Raw genomic sequence first — 11,972 nt, 5'->3', positions numbered from 1 at the left:
ATTAATTGCATTTTGAGAAAAAAGTGTCATGAATTTATTGCATTTTGGGGGAAAAAATAATCAGTTTTTATAATAAATCTTTGAAAATCAATCTTTGAGAATTGTTTATGTTATCATAACAAAGATGCTATGTGAAAGTTTGAAACAGAAAATAGTGGTTTTCATCTTGCCACTTTCTTGGTAAAGAAAACACATTTTTACGCATATTAATCAAAATGGATTTTTCGCGTTTTGGAACCAAACTCTTCATATATAGCACGTTCGTTGGCTAGAAAAAAGAGCTATAGAGAGTATTTTGCTAAATATGTGTACTATATTACATAGTTATTATAATTTACTTATATAATAATTAAATAAAGATGTTTTATAATAATAATAAAAAATAGCATTATATTTAATTATGAGTTAATTTTAACCTGTCTGTCTGTATGTTTACAGCATTAGGTGAGGTTTTTTTTTTTTCTTGAGAAAAATTAACGCCTATCTTGTGTACCTAATATTTATCCAAATGAGTCAATAATTGAATTGAATTGAAATTGTGAAATTTGTGTCAAGCTATAATAAAAAAACATAGCTTACCAGAAATTGTACCATGTAAACATTGTAACATGTTGTCACTAAACCTAATAAAATTCTGTTTAGTTACTAAAATGTTTTGACAATCACAATACACTTATTGTGATGCAAGATTATTATTATTTTTTGCATGCCCCCAATCCAAACGTTTGTTGTGTTGTGGCTTGTTTTCGTTGTGTTGCGACGATTTCGTTGTGTTGTGGCTTTTATTTTTTCAGACCAGTAAGTAAAGGCAACATCCATCCAAACTACTGTCCAAACTAAGCATACAAGTTTTACATCATGCAACATGCAAGTATTACATCATTGTGTGGTCTGAAGGCTCTCAAGAGATGAATCAGAAGATATATCTGGATCACTGATGTGGGTATCAGTGGGTATCTTTGAGATTTGGGAGAATAAAGACTAGTGTTGCTTGCGAGTAATTCTAAGCAATTTATAAGCAGTCAGACACTAAGTCAGTCAGTTTGATTTGGCTCCAAAACTTTATGTATACAGGTCTGTGATTCAAATGTTTTACAGCTTTTGTGTTTTAGGCCAATGTGTCTATTTCGGTATTTATTTTTTATATTTATATTTTGAACACAGATATATGTTAAAAGATAATTTTGTGAATTCTCTAGATTTTCCTTATATCTTTGTGGTCTTTTCTATTTTCAGCTTGTACAAAACATCAAACGCAAAAACTGCTATGAGTTCTGTAAATGCAAGTTTTTCCAATAATGTTACCATTGTTCATCCTGAATTCTTTTTCATCATTGGACTTACAGGTATGCCGAACAGCACTTATCACTACATATTCTTATTTATCATTTATTTTATTACTATAATTGGGAACTCTATAGTCCTTCTCATTATAGCTCTTGACCGGAGCCTGCACAGTCCAAAGTACATTGGTGTGTTTAACTTGGCCTTAGCTGATATTTGTGAAACTAATGCACTGATTCCCAACATGATGAAGACTTTTCTGTTTGACTCACAGTACATCTCCTACAATGCTTGTTTGGTAAACATGTTTTTTGTGTTCCTCTTTAGTGCCATGCAGAGTCTGACTCTTGTTGTAATGGCATATGATCGTTTAATTGCAATTTGTTTGCCATTGAGATATCATGTTTTTGTGAACAATACCAATATGTGTTTACTTTTCTCAGCAATTTTTTTATTTAATTCTTTTATAGTGGCCATGATGGTGTCATTGATTACCCAAATCTCATTCTGTAGAACCAATGTAATACAGAGTTATTTTTGTGATCATGGACCAATGTTTAGGTTGGCATGTAATGACAATAGCATTAATAAAATTATGGGATTTCTCTACCCATCTTTATACCTTATAGCACCACTGTTCATTATTGTCCTGTCATATCTGGGGATTTTTTGTGTTTTAAGCAAAATTACAACTTGGGAAGGACGTTTAAAAGCACTGAAGACCTGTATTTCGCACCTGTTGCTAGTAGGAATATATTTCCTCCCAATATTCTTCACATACCTTACTTCTTTATTGCTTTATAGCACTCCAAATTCCAGAATCATCAGCACATCTCTGGCATATGCTGTTCCAGCAATGCTAAATCCCATAATTTATGTTTTAAATACAGCTGAAATCAGAGACATAATTCGAAAAGTGCTTAAAAACAGATCTGCACCAATTGAGAGAATTTAAAAATAAATAAAATGTCCATTCATTGATTCTATTAATCATTAGAAATGAATTACCTATATGAAGACTGTATGCTTAGACCTCACAGTGGTCTGTTTGACAGTAAAAAAATATCTGTCCTTTATTTATTAATCCACATGATTTCAAATGTCTGTATTGTACTGCTTATATTCTTACTGATCCCAAGACAAAACAAATAGTAAAAAATCAACAGCAATTTAAATGACTTTTTGTGAGCAGTTATTCATGAAACACTTGATCTAATGTATTTTAATTTATACAACAGTTCGTTCTGGTTCTCGAATCTGATTGGCTGAGAGCCTTTTCCAGCCATGCGATATTCCTTCAGTATCAGCATTGGAACCGTTTCACAGTTGGTATCACTCTGCTTGCAGCATTTCTCACAGCGAGCATCATGGCGGATGAGCAAACACCATTTTACAAATACTGTTGTTGTGTCACGGAATGTAGTTTTAATAGTTTTTTAAAGCAGGGCTCAGTAGTTTCGGGATTTCTTCGCTGTATTCTCGCTTTTTGCTTGCAGGTTTCTCTCTAGAGCTCCCCCCACAGCTTCGGAATAGATATTTGACAACACTGTTTTAAAAACTCGTTGGCGATTCTTAGACACCAGAGGCTAGTAGATCAACGACATCAAAGCAGATGGGACATTCTTTAAAACGTCTTCTTCATTCGGGTTCAAACAGCGTGAGGGAGCGCAATAATGAAATGCATTTTAGCAGATTTCTTTTGGCCGTAAAGCAATTGTTTACATCGCGAGACCTGATATCACGCGATACTTCCTGACGCGGCGGCCAGCGGCCCGCCGGCTCAAAGTTGCAAGTGCGTATTTTCCGCTCACGGGCACCAGGGGGGTGCGAAACGACCACCATTCAACCCGAAATAAGTAATATAACCATTCCAATGACTCCGAAGCTGTTCAGTTAAGGTAAAAAAGTTACTTAGATCACCTTTAAGTGAGCAGTTATTAAGTAGTTGTTTAGATAAGAGCATATTTGACAATTTGTTTAGACATTTTTGGAGACTGAGCTCCAGACCTTCAGCGCTCATGTCCTCACCAAGAATAGCTTTATCTCAGCCATGCAGTCCTTTGGGAATTTGCCGCTGGCTCTTATGTAGATAGTGTTTAAACATGAGGTATGGGGCCGGGCCGCCCAGCTGTTTTCATGCTCGTGTTGCTATTGGAACTGTGCAGGGGTGCATACTTTATAGTGGGCACACAGCCTACATTTATAATGCCTCCAGCATGAGCCAGAGGGGGAAACTGGTAGAAAGCGCTCTTTTCATGCTTCATTAAAGTGCTGGGGAGCATACATTACAGTGGGCTTATAACCTGCATTTTGAATACCTCCAGCTTGAGCTTGAGAGAATTGTGTTCACTACCCCTTTTGTAGGAAGCCAGAGATGGCACTTTAACATGACTAAGCTGGCCATGCTTCGTCCAATCGCACTTATGCTGGGCTTAGATGGGTGGGGTCAAAAGTTGAGCCCGACCAATCCCCGTCTTCGGTCGCTGCCAAAGAGAGTGAGTCCGCTTTGGTGAAAAAGATTCAGCTGGGAGACACGTAGCCGAGATTCGAACTCATGTCTCTGGCGCGAAAGTCTTAGATTCCATCACTGAACCACTGGGGGGAGGTGAATAATAACAGAGGAAACTCTAGGTGTGTTCGACATCGGCTGGATGTAACCGATCGGCGAGAGTAGCCGCGTGCAGGCGGGGAGGAGCTTGCAAATGGAGACGTGAAGTCGGACACTTTCTGTTCCCGTAGTGACCGTTCACGTGGTGTTTACATACTTTACCACAGCTGAAGTGAAATAAATGCAATATTTGCCAAATAATACACAGATGTTTCAGAGACATTTTCATTCAATACTTTATGTAGGCCTACTGCTTCATACAGCGTCTGTTTGAAGTGGAGTCTATCAATGAAGTGGAGTCTACGGTTTTTAATCAGTTTTAATTTGATAAACATGACACAATATAACATCGCAAGTACATGAAAAGAGTGTTTACTGTTATTTCACGAGTTCACACTTACAAATAAGTCAGATAGAATAAATGCGTATTTGGCGTGCTGTCCGAGGAGAGGGCTCCGGGCTCGGTATTCGGCCTGAACCCAGAGTACTCCCCCCGTATTCCTGGCTGTGAAGAAAGAGCCAAGAGTGAGGAGTCGGGGTGGTGGAGGGATGCTGGGAAACTGTCAAGGAATGTTAGGTGAGTTGACAGAGTGGATATATATATATACTTCTTGTCATGCTGATTAGGGTAGACGTGACATCAGACGGGAGTTGGTTGTCATGACGTCAGATGGGTGAGCCTCTAAGGTGGTAGGCTGGGGATGGTCACAAGTGATGTACTTCTGCGGAAGCGGAGAAGAAATGGTATAACCGCTGCAGTGGAAGCAAGTTTGATGGAGAACTAGCTCTAGAGATGAACCTGCTGTGGCCTTGGATCAAACTTGCTTGGCTTGCTTTTCAACTATCTGATGACAAAGGATGGATAATAGAGTACTTGTGGGAATGGAAGAGTAAACACTGCTGCGGGGAACGGAGCTCCTGCGGGAGTGGAGGAGATGACACTGCTGCGGCAGTGGACCAAACTTGCTTTTAAATATCCAAAACTATTTAGAATTGAACTGAGCTCCTGCGGGAGCGGAGTAGATGACACTGCTGCGGCAGTGGAGTAAGTTTGGACGGAGTAACGGAGCTCCAGATGGAGCGGAGTAGCTGACACTGCTGCGGCAGTGGACCAAACTTGCTTTCAAATATCCAAACTATTTTGGACAGAGTAACGGAGCTCCTGCGGGAGCGGAGTAGATTACACTGCTGCGGCAGTGGAGCAAGTTTAGATGGAGTAACTGAGCTCCTGTGGGAGCGGAGTAGATGACACTGCTGCGGCAGTGGAGCAAGTTTAGATGGAGTAACTGAGCTCCTGTGGGAGCGGAGTAGATGACACTGCTGCGGCAGTGGACAAGTTTGGACGGAGTAACGGAGCTCCTGTGGGAGCGGAGTAGATGACACTGCTGCGGCAGTGGAGTAAGTTTGGACGGAGTAACGGTGCTCCAGATGGAGCGGAGTAGCTGACTCTGCTGCGGCAGTGGACCAAACTTGCTTTCAAATATCCAAACTATTTTGGACAGAGTAACGGAGCTCCTGCGGGGGCGGAGTAGATGACACTGCTGCGGCAGTGGAGCAAGTTTGGACGGAGTAACGGAGCTCCTGCGGGAGCGGAGTAGATGATACTGCTGTGGAAGTGGAACAAGTTTAGACGGAGTGACGGAACTTCTGCGGTAGTGGAGTAGATTAGCTGTAGAAGAAGAACTTTGTTGACTTGCTTTTAACTGACTGGAGAGCCATTTGGGTCAAGAAAGGGCTCCTGTTAGATGAAGAGGTGGTGCTGCTGTGGTGTTGGAAATAACTTGCTTTTCAAACTGAGATCTGAGAGGTGAGTGGGGCGGAGATCTGAGCTCCGGCTGGAACGGTAATAGCATTGCTGTGGTAGAAAAGCGAGGTAGGGTGGGGAAACGTGGCTCCTGCAAGAGTGGTGGTCTGTAGGGTTGGGTGTAAGAAGAGTTGGCAAAATAATTAGCTGATGAGGATTCGTTGGGCTTGTTCGATATGGAAGCGGTTTGAGCGGATGTAACTCTTGAAAGCTTCCGATGACCATCGGCCAAGTGATTGGATCTGCTGCTGCTGCGCCTATGCGGAATGAATGGCTGGAGAAGTGTTCTGCTGGGATGCCTGAATGGAGTAAAATGGATTTTAGGTGTTTTGGAACCAGAAACGTGTGACGGGACGGTTGGAGTCGTCTGCGAAAAGTGGGTCAGAAGGAGATTTAGTCTGTGAATTTCTGAAAAGCAAGTAGGCTGAGAGAGTTTGGTATGGTTGGATTGGTGATGAGAGATTGAAAATATATATGAAATGGCCTTTCCTGGTTTGATCTGTCTTACTTTGCTTAATAAAGTAGGAGATGGTTTTGTTGTCTAGCACTAATAGACCTGTGATTGTGGGGTGGATTTTTGGGTTAAAGCTGGAAGTGATGGTGAGTTCTGAGCATCTTAGAAAACCGAAAAAAGCCAATATGAACATTGCATCCAGTGTGCGGGCAGTGTTAGTGGAGTGGTAACCTCTGCGGAGGGTGGAGATGCATTTAGTTAGTATGTCTAACGTTATTGGTTGTCTGGCATCTGGGCGGGTGGGTTGGGTTTTTTTGATGCCTTTGATGAGCATTGATGTCTGAGAATTTGCTATGTCTGTGGAAGGTGAACCAAAAAGGAGTTTGTGGATGAATTGGATTCCGCTCAGATAAACCTTGATGGAGCAGGCTTTGAGGTTCTTGATGCTGTTGAGATAGGATATGAATGAAGTGATGGTGAGCAAAGAAAAATCGGGAAAAGGCAGGTTGTATGTGAAGTGAAAAGACTTAAAACACTTCCATGCGGTTAAGTAGGATTGAAGGGTGCAGGGTGAAACGGCTTGAAGAATGGAATTGAGAGAGGCGTCAAGAAGTGGTTTCAATGGGTGGTTTATGGGAATATCAGCTCTGAATAGTGAGGTACTGGGGTTGGAAATGGGTCCGCATCTGGTGCCAGCAGCCTGAATTTTTGGAAAGCAAAACGAGAGAGAGAGTAAGCTATTTGATTCCTGGAACCTGGAACATGTTTTGCAGTTAAAATGAACTGGTCGCAAGCTGCGATCCAAATGAGGCGTCTTAAGAGAGGCATTAGTGTGGGGGAATTTGAGCGGCATTTATTGATGCAATGCACAGTTGCTTCGTTGTCGCAGTGTACCATTATGCTGTTAGTTGACCATTCTTTACCCCACAGGAAAGCTGCTACCACTAGAGGATACAACTCAAACAGCGCTGAGGATGTTAGTGACTGCGGTGAGTCTAACAGCTGGGCGGGCCATGTAGACGCGAACCAACGGCCTTGGTAATACCCCCCGAAACCAATGGAGGGAGCTGCGTCGGTAAACAGTTGGATATCCTCGGGGAGAGAAATCAAATCATTATAGAAGAATGACAGGCCTGTCATTAAGCTAACATGCTAGCTAGCTCAGGTGCACCTGTCACCTAGAAGTTATTCTTTTATGGGTTTTTTTTTTTTTTCTAAATAGTAATGCTAACTGAAATGTTTTAGTGCATTTGATACAGTTTCAAATGTAAGTGAGAACTTTGATAAAATAAATTAGGGATTGAAACCCTATGAATAGCATGTGAATAGCCAGTCGTTAGTAACTATAATGAAGACAAAAGATATGCATATTTAGATCCATAACCAGGCTGGAGAGGTGTGTGAATGTGTGCATGGGGAGACTGAGACTGAATGGGGCTCGTTTGCACCACAAAACAACAGAGACAATAGACTGAATAGATGACTTAGATGATGACTAAACATCAGTAGCATTTTTAGAGTCTAATCAAAATAAAGTAATTTGACATGATCTTGAAAAACATTTAACTAAATACAGAGTTTTAGACTTATCATTTTCAGATTTTAAATATAACATGGTCACACGTGTGGCTTTAGCTGCAGTGCATTTCTAGATTGCTACAGTGCCAACTTCAATTTTATTTTCATGAAGATGTTTCATAAAAATAAATTTCTAATAACTTTACAAAACTTTGAAGCTATTTATAAAAATTATTTTCATTATGACAATAATTAATTCTACATTTACAATAAACTACCAGGTGTCAGCTTTCAAATGAGATCATACTTGTGCTTTTAGTGCAAAGGGTTCATGAACTGTATCTGTTTCAGTTTGGGTATGTCATTTCTGGGGATTTTTCAAAAGTGGCGTTGCAGCTTAACAGGTTAAGGAAGGTTATCCATAAACTGAGCTCGTTGCAACATGAAGTAGTTAGGGAGATTTGGTCCTCTAGCGCGTGCACTGATGATGCGAGGAAGAGGAGATGTGAGATGAAAGGGCGGCCTTGCGGGATGATGCGCATCGCAAAGTTTAAGTGGCCGAGCAGAGATAGTAGCTCTCGTTTAGAACAATTTGGATTTTCTAGGAGGGTGGATGCGACCAGAATAATCCTGTCGATTTTTTCCTTGGGTAGTGAGGCCTGGAAGTTAACTGAGTCCAAATGAATGCCCAGAAATTCGATGGATGTGGCTGGACCTAAGGTTTTGTCTTGGGCGATTGGAATCCCGAGCTCAGCGAAGACTTTTTGGACTGTGAGAAGATGCGCGGCTGGGACGATGTCGGGCGGTGAGATGATTAGGAAATCATCTAACAGGTGGATTAAGTAGGGTATTGAGTAGTTATTGGAAAGAATCCAACAAATGGCTTCTGATAGCATGTCCAAAATTTTTGGGCTGCTTTTGCAGCCAAAAGTTAAACGGACGGAAAAGTAAAATTTTCCTTGCCAGCGTACGCCGAACAAATGCCATGAATCTGGGTGAATGGGCATCACTTTGAAAGCAGAGGTGATGTCGACTTTAGCAAGCCAAGCGCCGTAACCTGCATCTTTAATCAAGGTTATAGCTTGGTCGATGGTGTGGTAATTAAGAGAAAATTGTTCGAGCGAAATAAGGCTGTTTATGCTTGGAAACGGGGAATTGTGTGGGGCTGAGAGATCGATTATTAAGCGTTTTTTGCCTGAAAATTTCCTGGTAGCCACTCCAATGGGACTGATGCGGAAACACTCGAAAGGAGGATTGTTGAAAGGACCAATCATAAAGCCTGATTCGATTTATTTTTTAATCAGGATGTCGACTGTGTCGGGTTCAGCGAGCGCGGACTGGAGATTATCACATATGATACTTTGAGTGGGGAGGCTTTCGACGCCGGGTTTGAAGCCGTGCTCGAGACCAGACAGTAAATAGTCGGTAAAGTCAGTGTTGGGGTAGTGGGACAATTCATTAGACAGACGAGAAATATTCACAGGAGTCGACAAGTAATTTTTTGAATCTTTATTTACAGACCTTTTTACAGGGCATATAGTGCGGGCGTGAGCGCCGCCACAATAGCTGCAAATGTGTAAATAACGGCAGCGTTGCCGTGAGCAACGTCCTGAGTTGAAGTTATTGCAAACTTGGCTGTTGAATGGGAAGTTTCTTCTTTTGGAATCTGAATCATTGAAATTTATGTTTGCTGGCCGCGGGACATAACTGGTTGATTTTTCAGCTGGTGATGAATCTGGGCGGGGAGGATTTGGAGGGTTAATCAAGGGACAAGCTGTGGTGGAGTGAGAAACGGATCTGCAAACTGCGCAGGATATGTTACGGCAGCCTAGGAACACTCTATTGTGTAGTTCTGTGTCTAGGGCGCCCCAGTAAGGGCACTGGTTCCACTGGGCTACGCGGACGGCGCACTTTGCAGAGAACAATTTATGGTAAGTATAGAAATGGGTTCCTCCGTATGATAGCGCGAGTTCTGCGATTATCGCGAGATAATCGTTTATCTCCCTTCTCCTGTGGGGTAGTGCGGCGCAAATTATTTCGCTATAACGGCTGAAAGCAATAGCAAATTCAGAGAACGAAAGAATGCGGGATGAATTATGAACTGGGTTTTTGAGGGTGACTTCAAAATCGCCGCAGTCGATTTGACGGTTTGAACTAAAGAGAGAAGGGAAGATAAATCGACGTCCGCACCTGTGAGGATCTGGGCTCTGATGTTACTGGCAACAGGGGGCGGTTCCATAGCTGAAGCGTTCGGCGGGATGGGCATCGGCGTTGCGGAAAACAGAGTGAAAGGAGAACGATTTTGAGAGAAAGTGTTAGGAGGAAAAAAACCCGGGGCCGGGGCCGTTTGTGGAGGCAACCTCACACTTGGGTCGACCCCTGGAGCTTGTGGAGGAAAAGAAAAAGTGGGAAAGGAAGGGAGCTGGGGAGGTAGAAATTGTGTCTGGGCCTGCGTCTCTAGTTGAGGCAGCCTCGCGCTAGAGTCTGGAGGTGGGGCTGCAGGCCACGGACAGGGGAACGAGTTGGAAAAAGTGGCAGGAAGATTATATGGTAGCTGAGCCTGTGCCGTTGGTGGAGGCATACTCATGCTGAAAGGGCAGCCTGTTTCACTTAGAAATGGCATTGAGACGTGGGGCGCGGTGCTTGAGAAAGCTGCGGTCTGTAGCTTGGCGGAGCGGAGAGGAGACTGGGGCCTGGCAGCAGTGGCGGAATCTGGGGCGCGGCTCAGGCTAGCTGAAGGCCTGCTGCGGCCTGACGCTCGCGGAAAACTGGGCCCTGCGCGAGAGGGAGTAGGAGTTTTCTGGGAACGTAAGTTCGGGGCTTTGTCATTACTTGCCTTTTTTGCGGATTTTGCAGGTGGAGTGGATTTTGGAGACGGGAAAGCTGACTGGAGTGAAACGTACAGGTTGTATAGTTGTGCTTTATTCATTCTCCTGGAAAAATGAACATCAGCGCTGATTAGCGCTTGTCTCAATCCCAATACTGTCCATTTTTCTATTGCAGGAACGGTCGGTTGTGCTGAAGTGTAGGATGAAGCTGGAGATGGTGGTGGAAATCTTGGTGGTGGTGAGGGCAAGCCACGGCGCCTCGGGGTACGGGAAGCGGCTCGGCTAGGCCGGTGGCCTCGCGGTGTTGCTGGAGGTTCAGTTGTGGTGTCCTGTTGAGCATGGGAGCTCGTTGCAGTGCTGAGACACTGCGATGGATCCTGGGTAGCGAGGGCGTCATCGTCAGACGGGAAGAGTTCGACTTCGATCTCTGACATTGCAACAAATGGGCGGGACCAAATGCTGGAAAACTGTCAAGGAATGTTAGGTGAGTTGACAGAGTGGATATATATACTTCTTGTCATGCTGATTAGGGTAGACGTAATTGTTTGATGACAAGTAGATTTGGATTGATTATCTGAACGTGCTCCTCCCGAACTTTGTTTATAAAACATCATAAAAAACTGATTTGTGAGCTTTAGAGGAACTACGGTGTTCGAATAAATACGAAGCACACGTGATCGTTGTGCAACAGCTGTGTCGTCATCAGAGCTCCTGCAGCCCAGTGCAGCCGCTCTTGAGAAGCTGCGCTGGCTGAGTTCTCCGGCTACTCTCGAATCGCTCTCGCGGTACTTTGATGGCCTACGTCACAGTCACGTGGTGTCGGCGCTGTATCAAGTCGGACAAAATTTCTAACCGGCATGCACTGTTTCAAGTCAGCCGCCGATCGGTCTGCGCAGAGCTGCATGAAGTCGAACAAGCCTTCTGACTTAGCAGAGAATGAGTCACGCGGGCGCGGGGCCGGCGTGGGCTCGTCCGTTTGGTGAATAAGCACAGGAGAAAAAAGTCTCTCTCTGTAGCATGTGAGTCACGCAGGGTCGGGGTCGGGGCCGGGGTGGGCTCACCTGTTTTTGAACGTTCAGAAACGGGAGGGCGCGAGGGGCCGGCTCGATTTCTGTACGTAAGGAAGCTGGCCGCGAGCACAGTCCTCAGTCAAGATTCTCTCTCTCCCAGCTTCCTGTTTCCCAGTGGCTTATCTATCTCCACGCCAATTACGGCAACAAGACACAGGTGTATGTCATTTGCACTTGACTTACTAACCGCTCATCTTCCGACTCTCTCCCACTATAGACCTCGCTGAACCACGCCCCCCTCACCACATATCCCTACCGCCCGACTCAGGCTGGGGGGCCGTCCAGAAAAGAGAACGTTTTAAATATAAGCTGTGTCCCAATTCAGGGGCTGCATCCTTTGAAGGCCGCGTCGTTCTGTGAACAACACTTTTTTGCCTGTTCTGTTACACATAGGTCTACATCAAGA

The 11,972-nt window shown here is 43.8% G+C and overlaps 1 protein-coding gene across 1 annotated transcript; it reads left to right on the top strand.

Annotated features, from left to right (window-relative positions):
• Positions 1-1,267: 1,267 nt before the first annotated feature.
• Positions 1,268-2,239, top strand: LOC309505808 (olfactory receptor 52E8-like; the record flags this gene model as incomplete). Its single annotated transcript, XM_082179265.1, has 1 exon — positions 1,268-2,239. One exon carries the CDS (start codon positions 1,268-1,270, stop codon positions 2,237-2,239), a length of 972 nt encoding a protein of 323 aa, XP_082035391.1.
• Between the last annotated feature and the right edge of the window lie 9,733 nt (positions 2,240-11,972).

The sequence above is a fragment of the Leuciscus leuciscus genome, assembly GCF_965113295.1.
Source record: "Leuciscus leuciscus genome assembly, chromosome: 9".
Lineage (NCBI taxonomy): Eukaryota > Metazoa > Chordata > Actinopteri > Cypriniformes > Leuciscidae > Leuciscus > Leuciscus leuciscus.
This window is presented reverse-complemented; position numbering and strand designations above follow the sequence as displayed.